At 31.7% G+C, this 10280-nt stretch overlaps 2 protein-coding genes across 4 annotated transcripts; both read left to right on the forward strand.

Annotated features, from left to right (window-relative positions):
• The first annotated feature begins 727 nt into the window (after window positions 1-727).
• Window positions 728-4514, forward strand: LOC145615317 (uncharacterized). The gene is made up of 4 exons (XM_081670381.1): window positions 728-1101; window positions 1318-1422; window positions 1539-1609; window positions 4052-4514. Exons 1-4 carry the CDS (start codon window positions 805-807, stop codon window positions 4377-4379), a joined length of 801 nt encoding a protein of 266 aa, XP_081526507.1. The 5' UTR covers window positions 728-804; the 3' UTR covers window positions 4380-4514.
• Window positions 4515-7265: 2751 nt separating this feature from the next.
• LOC145615028 (uncharacterized) lies at window positions 7266-9160 on the forward strand. 3 transcript variants are annotated; one of them, XM_081670108.1, is made up of 4 exons: window positions 7266-7741; window positions 7875-7937; window positions 8028-8102; window positions 8364-9158. In XM_081670108.1, exons 1-4 carry the CDS (start codon window positions 7388-7390, stop codon window positions 8865-8867), a joined length of 996 nt encoding a protein of 331 aa, XP_081526234.1. In that variant the 5' UTR covers window positions 7266-7387; the 3' UTR covers window positions 8868-9158. The 3 variants fall into 3 exon arrangements, with proteins under 3 accessions (XP_081526234.1, XP_081526235.1, XP_081526236.1); XM_081670109.1 differs by lacking the exon at window positions 8028-8102 and having other exon boundaries at window positions 8364-9159; XM_081670110.1 differs by lacking the exons at window positions 7875-7937; window positions 8028-8102 and having other exon boundaries at window positions 8364-9160.
• Window positions 9161-10280: the final 1120 nt, after the last annotated feature.

A 10280-nucleotide genomic window follows, 5' to 3' on the forward strand; every position in this document is an offset into this window, starting at 1 on the left:
ATGTGGGCCCACTAATGGTTTTTGGGGGTAGCGTTAGTATGTGGTGATGAAACCAAATTTTTTGGTTTTTTTGTGGTGTTATAATAAAAGTTTTGAATTTTGCTTCTAAAAAATGCTTATAACAAGATTTGAACTCAAGACCAACGAGTCTTTAAGTTACAAGTCTTACCATCTTAGCCATTTATTAATTGTGTTTTTTTATCCAACAAAATTATAATTAACTTAGATAAGTTAATTGGTATTTTATTATACTATTTGTTTCCATTATGTAATGATTGAGTTTGACAACTAAAAAATGTTTATAGCAAGACTTAAACTCGAAACCAACATGTACAAACTAGCAACTCGGGGCATCGCCCGGGCCACACACTAGTTTCCTAATATATATTTGGGTAACTCTTATCACAACTCTTTTTGTTGAACTTAATTTATCTATCTGAATTCATTAGACCTGAAATAAGTACCGTAAAAAATAAGATGAACATAAGGTAACCTTAGTATAACTATTTACATATTGCCAAATACCAGAAAACCCACCGCGATACAAGGCCAAGCAGACTTATGATGTCAACTCATAAGCCCAAATAATACTCAACTAGTCCAACGGGCTTTTATAATCAACATTATCTTGTTAACCCAAAACCAGAACTTCTGAACTGGTAACATTTTTCAATTTTTTTTGGCACCTATTTTTTCCCAAATCCTTTCAAAATATTTGCCATTAACAATCAGAGCCTTAAACCCTTGTTCTTTCCAACATTCCCAAATTCTCTCTCCTCAAATTGGATTTGAAATTGAACAAAAATGCCTTCAGAAGACGCAAAACCATTGAAAAAGGAGCAGATTGAAGACGAAGAAGATGATGATGAAAGGCCTATTTCTGCTGTTCGCAATAAGAACAAAAAACCCAGTAATTCTCCTGCAAATGCGACGCCTAAGCAGAAATCTAAAGTGACGAAAAAAGAGCAAGTTGATGATGATTCAAGCGACGATAATGCTCCTTTGAAGAAACCCACTAAACCAACTCCTAAATCTACCAAACCCAAAAAAGAGGAAGATGATTTTGTTGTTTCTAAGAAGATTGTTGCTAAAGATGACAAGGTTTCTCTCTCCTCTTCAATTTCTTATCAGCATTTTCTTTTTCTTTTTTTTTTTTTTTTTTGGGTTTGTGATAATTGTGATTTTTTTGTGTTTGATTTTTTTTTTTTTAAAATTTCTGGGTTTGTTGTAATATTGATGTATTTTTCTGGGTTTGTTAGAATTTGAATTTTTTTCTGGGTTTGTTGTAATTTTGATTTTTTTTTTTCTGGTTTGTAGAAAAAAATAAAGAAGAAAAAGGAGGAGGTGCAGAAGGTTGAAGTGAAGAAGAGAGAGAGAAAAGTGTATGAATTGCCTGGGCAAAAACGAGACCCTCCTGAAGAAGTACGATTTATTTTTTCCAATCTATTGAATTATTGTTTTTACTATTTAGAATGTTTTTTTATAAAATATAATGGGAGCAATGTGTGATTATTATGTTGTGATTTGGTTGTTTTCAGAGAGATCCTTTGAGGATATTTTATGAGACATTGTATCAGCAAATTCCTACCAGTGAACTGGCTGCAGTTTGGTGAGAATCTATACATTTATATTGATGGAATTTGTGTTTTTATCATCCCTGTTCAATTGATGATTGGAAATTGAATTGTTATGATTTTTTATCTATTCCTATGAAATTTTGAAAAGGAGGAAATTACATGAATGGAATGCACTTCTTTACTTTAGAACAAGTGTGTTACCTTGCTGATTAAATCATGGGTGCTCTTTGTTTGGAAAAAAGTTCTCACGAAAGATGATCATTTGAGAAAATGTTTAATGTGTTGTTGTATCTTTGTCATGTGATTGTCTGTAGTGAAAAGTTTCAAATTTACTCGAGGGTGAATTGAATGGTGAATGAGCAAGGATACTCTTTAAAATTAGACAGTGTACTGATAGGGAAAATTTAGGCGGTCTTTTTCACGTTATTATTCTTGCACATAATTACTCCGCTTTTGTAGAACTTTGATTTTGTAGTTTTAGAGTTTATGATGTTTGTAAGGTTCTTGCCAGTGCCTCTAAGGTGACACTAATGACACCAATGTCTAGTTAGAAAAAGCATTGTAGTGGTTTCAAACTTCAAGCTTGTTAAGTTGTTAGTGTTCAATAGAATGGTGGCTCTTAATTTGTTCAGAAACAGATCTGTCTTGTGGTATCCTGATGTTGCTGAAGTTCCCCTTTCTACATTTGTCTCCTGAGAGTTCTGACTCTTCTCATGGTCACCTGCTGTTATCTTGTTCAAATTTTCAAATTGAATGATATTAACTAAATTCATTTTTCTTAGTGTTCCGAATTTATGTTATTCTGCTCAATATATGGAATTAGCTCTTGTCCAGTGGGCATTTTGGGTGATACGTCAAATCTTCTGGTCAACACAGAATTTTTGTCATGGAGGATCCTTTTTATCTATAGCTCCTGCTCATGTTGAGATGGGCTCGATATTTATCCAATCATCTTGTTGTAATCCTGGGTACCTGTTGATCATGTCTACACTTCATTCCCTCAATCTGCACCCTCTACCTTGGCACGTAGCCAAAGCATTAATTTATACATCATATCCCTTTAATCACTCTATGGGCATATGTGTCTGCAGCTTCGGCTAAGTTATGAACACATTGGAGTTGCTGTGGAATTGAAGCAAAAGTTTTATGATTTCCTTATATTGTGTAAATATCTCTGATTTGTCTAAGTATATTTTACAAAGGATTACAGTTTCATTCTTTTGTGTGATCTTTATTACTCGTAGCTCATATTCATTATGCACAATTTTGAGTTATTTTCTTTATATAAAGCCTATGTTCCACTGTGCAATCATGTTCCTCACTCTACCTTGAAGGAAACCTACACATCTCATCTCATGCCAAAGCCTCCTAGTCCCTGCATCTACTTACTGCACTTCAGGGCTTTCAAAACATTTGTCAAAGATTTTGTTATGTGATACACAGAATTCATGAACATGAGGCTGGCTATACCGCTATATTATATGCAAAGGTTCGTAGTCTGAAAAGAATAAGTATACACTTATAAGTAGGCTGTTTTATAACCTGTTGGCTCACTTGTCTGTCATTGTTAGTAGTTGGTAACTTGGTATTAATGTGTAGTGTTCCACAAATATGCATAAGTTTTGTTAAAGGACAGGTATAATGATTAAGATATTTAGGGTTAATTCTTTTAAAACAAAACAAGAACCTAGTTTCATTTATCTTTGAAAAACACTCAACTTGTATCTATTAAACTCTCTTTCATTGCACACTACTTTTTACATATAGTAATGGAATCAAATTGCTAATTGATATGTGAAAAACTCTTCTCAAACACACAGTTAAACTACTAAAGTGATTCCTGATTCCTGTCCCTAGATGCTGTTAGAATATAAGATACATTGTAGATTCTTACCCTGGACTTGTAGGGTTTAATGATGTCATGTGAATTACTGCTGACATCATTATCTGTATTTGTTTAGTTCTCTTGAACTTCTCAAGAATCACGGAAGGGGACTGCATTCTATTGTAGTTCACTAAAGCTATAATCTATGTTCTCAGTACTTTGCCAACCATCTATTGAGTGTCGGCATTCAAGAACCCTTTCAATTCCTGTAAAGCATAGTAGCATACTCTCTTTTATGGATATGATATACTTGTCGATGTATATTGAAGCTTCTGAGGACCAAGGATGCTTTAAAGTAATTTTTATGGATACAAATGTCTTAGTGATGTTAGTATTCGGAAATGGAAGGTAAGTTAGTCGCCACTTGCTAGGTTCTACAGAAACATCTGTCAGCCTTTTGTAGCACCTTTCAAAGTTTCCACTTCTGTCCTGGTTGCCTGCTCTTATAGATCTGCTTGTGTGCGATCTTTGCTACTCGTATTTTTTTGTGCTTAATATTGTATATGTCTGTAGTTGTATCCTTTGTTATATTTTCTCTGATTGGAAGTAGCACCCTTTGAGATATTCACCTTGGTGTATAAATTTACAGGATGATGGAATCTGGTTTACTTCCATTGAAGGATGCGATGCAGGTATATGAGAAGAAAATGAAGAAGAGTAAGAGCCAAAGAGTTACTTCACCATCAAAACCTATGAAGACAGTCAAAGAAACCAAATGTGTGACTGTTAAAAAGAAAGTAGTTCCTTCCACCCCGAATTCGTCGGACAAAAAGAAGAAAATTGCAACCACAACTGTGACAAAGCATTCGAAGAAGCGCAAGGCTTCAAGCTCTGATGAAGATCCAACTTCCGAGGAAGATTCAGAAGATGATTATGTTCTCTCAAGGAAGAAGGTAAAAAAGGCCAGAGTCAATTAAGGAATGAAATCAGTGGAATGTAGGGAATTCAAGTTGAGTGTGTAATGATTTTTAGAAATTAAAAATTTGATATCTGTCCTGCAGTACATTGTACTGTATGATTTGTAACCAACATCAGATCTCATCAGTGAATGTGTTTTAGAAAAGCTCTGAAATTTCATTGGCCTGATTGTCTCAATTTAAACTCCGTAATATCTCGTTTTTGTATAATATAATAGTAGTCAAAATAAATTTAAATAAGTCAAAATAATCTACTGCTATAATACACACATAGGGCCTGTTCTCATACGTTGAAATTCAGTTCAACTCAGCTCAGTTCAGCTCCTAATTTCCTTCTCTTATAAAATATTCATTTCAATTCAGTTCAGCTCAGCTCAGTTTAGTTTAGCTTAGTTCAGACAATGAGAACAGGCCCATAGTTTTGCTATTGCAGGAAAAAAAACGCATAAATAATCAAGTACAATTTTTTTTTTTAACTGATTATTTCAAGCAAAATTGAATGATCCTAACAAAAATAGATGATATGAAAAAGATGAACAAAGGTTTATTTTTGATGATTTTTGTGAGCAAAGAAAAATAAAGATATGATCTTGGATCAAGATCTAAGACTTAGGCTAAAATAATCAAACACCAAGTAAGATTATCTTGCAAAATAATCTGATTCATTAGTCACAAAGTCTAATGAAACTCAATGAAGAGATGACAAAGTTTGATAAAGTACAAGCTAAGTCGCATCCCACATACGAGTAAACACTTTTTTCCGATCTTGATCAAGTCAACATTAGTCAAATATCGGCAAAGGTAGTGTTGGTGCTATCACACCAATAGAGTTAATTACTTCAAAAATGTTGATAGTGTGACTTAAAAGTGTACGACCCCTAATCTTTTCAATCAATCACAAAGTTTGATAAAGATTGAAGTTTTACCACAAAGAGAGATCACACAGAACACAATGAAGTAAAAACTCTCATAATTTCAATAATCAAAACAAGTCTAAGTTTTACATCATAAAATAACTCTTTTTATAAGGAGGCACTAGTACATGAAATAAACCCCTAAACCTCATTTAATCTAAACCATACAAAATGAAAGACTAGGATTGATTACAAAATAATAACTAAAATAAATACAAGCTAAGTCACATTCCACATACAAGGAAAATCGTCCAAAAATCGATCGAGCCCAACTTTTTTCCGATCTTGATCAACTCAACATTAGTCAAATATCGCCAAAGGTAGTGCCGATGCTCTCACATCAATACAGTTAGTTATAATTCAAAATATTAATAGTGTGACTTAAAAGTGTAACCCTATTCTTTAATTTATTATTTATTCCTTTAGGTCAGGGTGATGTAAATCGTGATGCATACACAATGTTGCCCTACTTTAATATGCTATATGCATGATAAGTTTGATCCTCTCAATCCCTCTCATTCACTAAGGGTCTGTTCTCTTCAAGTTATTTTCGATTCAGTTCAGTTCTTAATTTCCTTCTCTCATACAATATTCCGTTCAGTTCAGTTCAGCTCCAATAAGTTCAGTTCAGTCAGTCAAAACAGGCCCTAAAGTATCATTCTTTTTAACCCTTATCATATCAATATTTTAATAAAATACTTAGGGCCCTTTATGTTTAACTTAATTCCAGTTCAGTTTAGTTCCTAATTTCCTTATCTCATAAACAATTCATTTATGTTCAGTTCAGCCCCAATCAGTTCACTTCAGTAAATCGGAATAGACCCTTAGTATTATTAATTGTGCATTAAGTCTTGTGTAAGGTGGGCTTTGTTAATTTTATTACAAGAGTACAAGACGGTTAATTTAAGTGTGTTAGTAATTTTTAAGGTAACTTTAACCTAGATAATTTTTAAGTTTTATAAAGTTTGATTGTATTTTAACGTTTAAATCTGATAAATACATGTTCTAAAGGCTAATATGATTAATCTAATACATTATAAATATTTTTTAAGGGTAAAATTTTTGTTATAAAAATAACAACTTTTTTGTAGTGTAAAAGGATAACTTTACATATTTTTAGTATAACTTTATCCAGTCTTACAGTAAATTAATAAAAGTCCACCTTAATCAAGAATTTGTGTTAATTATGAGTTTGTCACTAGATATTACCTCTATTTCAATTAGTGTGATTAGAAAATCTTCTATTTGAGAATAAATGGCACTTTTGATAATAATAATAATAAAAATTGACATAATTACTACCTTAGATTGAGGTTGCTATTATTAAAATGTATTTACCTTACCCTTGCATGCTTTCTTTTGTAACAAATATAAAATGAATTTACAAACTTTACTTTACATTACACCTAGTAAAAAAAAAATGAAAAAAAATATTAAAAATTCACTTTAACATTCTCCATTATTTGTAGAAAATATTGTCAAGTATTATCTGATAAACCAATTTGATTTTATTAGGACGAGTAACCTGAGTTCACTGCATAAATCACACAAGAAAGTTAAGTAATCGGGTAAAACCTTCAATATTACCATTAAAAATAACAAGGTACAATTTATCTTATTTAGGAAATTTTTTTTTTTTTTTTTTTTGTTGTTAGGAAAATTATTATTTCATCTCACTTATCTTTCAGTACAGGGAAAAAAAAATCACACAAGCTTTCTTCAATTTTTATCTATATTTATATACTAATACGAGTCTATTTTTGGAAAGAAAAAAAAAAGGCAAGAGATTGTCTCTTCGCCGGCGACCCCCATCATAGGATTTCAAAAAAAAAAAAAAAAAGAAATTAGGACCGTCATTAAAAAAAATTGATAAACAAAAACCCTAACACGTGTCAATGAAAGACACAGTCCCTAGATTTCCACTATAAACATCTCTCCTCTCCTTCCTCCAACCCACTTCCTACCTCCTTTCCAAACTTTCTCTCTCCTCTCCTAAAATACTCTTCATCTTCTCTCTCTTCCTAATCAATAACGATTCAATTCCTCCCTTTTAATAATTAATAATTATTTTATTATTACCATCATTAACAAACAATGGTGATTAGTACAAGTAACATCAACAACAACAATGATGTAACATTGAGTGATGATGAAATTGAAGTGGCTAATGTTTTACTCGACTTACCGTATCTGATTACAAACACACTTTCCAGTTATCGATTTTCATATGATTGGGGCTCCAAGAAGAGAAGATCTGCACTTGTTTATCCTCCGTCGTATTCGCCGCCACGTTGTCGAAGAAAACTGTCTGCACAACCACTACCACCGCCGGTTAAGGCTGAAGCTTCTAGTCCTAATACTCCTTTGTCATTCTCTCTTAGTGAGTCTGATTACAAGTCTGTTATTGATCTTGATTTTAAGAAGAAAAAACAGCCTCCCTTGAATTTGGTATGTTTCTTTTTTTTTTTTTTTAATTTAATATTTTAATTTATGTTTTTTTAATTAAATTAATGATGACGATGTTTGTGTTTGTTATTGATTGAATTTAATTAAATTCTTTTTTTATTATTTTTTTTTTTAGAGGAAGAAGGAATTGGAAGATAGCGTTAAGGAAAAAATGGTTACACAACAAAATCTCAAAGATGTGAGTTTTTTTTTTTTAAAAGGATTTTTTTTTTATTTAATATTATAAATGTGATAAATTGATTTTCCTTCATTTAAAACTAATATGCAGTCAGTCGAAAAGGTGAGGGAATATCGTAACTCGCTAATGGTTGAAAATTCAATCTTGAAGGCTAGAAAGCAAGAGGTAAATTTTTTTTTTTTTTTATAAATTCGAATTCAAGTCTTGATTTGGGTAATTGAAGTAATTTATATAATCGGATACGAGTCAATTTTTATCACGTTTTCATTAAAACTCCGTGAAGATGAATGAATTACATATGCAGAACTAAAATTATCACAAAGATTATCTATGTATATTTCTTTTATTTTCCAATAAATTAATCTTTCAACTTGAAAGTGGGCCCCTAATTAGTTAATTTATTTATTTTTTACAAAAATTTTACAGCTAGTAATGCCAGCATGTACAACAACAAGTCGAATGGAACAGCAACAACAAAAATTAACAACTACAGTAGTCAATGATCGAGTAAATGCGATTCCATCTACTTCCAGTGAGTACCACCATCAAACACCGTTGATTCCATCTTACGATCAACGATCACCGTTGATTTCTCCTCATGATTGGGTACATGCGAGTCCACTTCATCACCATCAACTAAACAGTGGTAATAATTGGGGTTTACAATTACAGCAATATCATAATCAATCTCAACCGTTGATTATGAATCATCATGGAATGGTGAATGATCCAGTGTATGCAGTTGCAGCGAATGGTGCAATGCAGATGCACTATCCAGCACCGTTGATTCCACGTCATCAGAATCAACGGTTGATACCTGATCTTAATATGGAGTACAAAGATCAGGATCAGGTTTGCAGAGAACGGAGAGCGGCTAGGCTTCACGCTAATAAGGAGAAAAGGCCACGTGTCAATACGACAGTAAAGTAATTTTACTAACCTAAAAAAAAAAAATGGTAATTTTTTTGTATTTTTGGTAATTACTAATGATGAGGATTAGAAAGGGGTAAAAGTGTAAATGTGGAGAGATTAAAGGGGTAAAATTAGAATAAGATAGAAGTAAGATGATTATGTAATCTTGAGTTGAAGATATTTTGGAAGTAATAGGAGATGAAGAAAGGATTGTAGTTTCCTGTTGCTCAAACTGACACGTTTGTTTGTCAATATTATTTGAAGTTGTTTTCCTTAAAATGTTAAGTTGTGAGATTAAGTGGCTGTTAACTTGGTCCTACTTTTAAGTTGGTAGTTTGGTACTACTACTAATCTACTACTCCGTAGCAGCGATACTTTACATTTCAGTATGTCACATATTTTGCTATGTATTTTTAGTTGCAACATTTATTATTCGTCGAGTTATTTTTGGGTGTCGTCGTGTCGAGTGGGTTAATTATCCAATTCGAAGTAGTTTAACTTAATCTGAGATGATTCAATCAAGAATTTGATTGAATTTGATCACTAAACATGATTTAAATTCAAAATGGCTCAATCGGAAATTCAGAACCCAATCAAAGAGCTAAGTTGGAAAATAAAATTGAATAAAAATAAAAATGGTAAAGAAGTGTTTGCTAAAAGTGAATACTGAATCTACTGATTTACACTTTATTTTTATTTATTTTCCTTTTTACTTTTTATGCACTATATTCTGTACCGATTATAATCTTGACATTTACCTTGCTTTCCTAAAAATAAAATTGAATATGACGTTTAGTCCCTGCAAAGAATGAAATTCAGAAATTCCAAATCCAGTCATTTATGTAAAATGATCTTAAATTGGAATCTGCAAAATTTAGGATATACTCGTACTAGTGTTGTGCACCCCTTTCTTTTTCTTTTTTTTTTGAAAGACCCCTTTCTTTTTCTTATACAAAGTATTAAAATAATACGGAGTAAATAAATAATAATATGGCGAACAAAAAATTCTTTTATTTTTGGATGGAAAATTGTAGTATGTACCAAAAAAAAAAAGATAGGGTGTATCATTAACAATCTTTCCTTAGAAATTACCATGCCTAATTTTTATGTAAAGTATTCTATAAAAGAATAAAATATTCAACATACGTAAAAAAAATAAAAAAAATCTTCCGTAATTTTCATAAATTATTTTAAATTGCTCTGCTGACTTGTTAAATTAGGCAGGAATATTATAGATTTTATACATGCCAATGAACCCAAATTAACAGTGTTTCAAAAAAAAAATGAACCCAAATTAACAATTCCTTATGAATAAATAAATAATTAAATTAAATGGATCAATGACTTTAAGTTACTGATGGACTTATTGCAACTTCTAAGACGGGACAATCTCATTATTATCATACTATGAGACGGAATTTGTCACTTAAT

Source organism: Chenopodium album, chromosome 25 (genome assembly GCF_948465745.1).
Source record: "Chenopodium album chromosome 25, dcCheAlbu1.1, whole genome shotgun sequence".
NCBI classification, from domain to species: Eukaryota; Viridiplantae; Streptophyta; class Magnoliopsida; order Caryophyllales; family Amaranthaceae; genus Chenopodium; species Chenopodium album.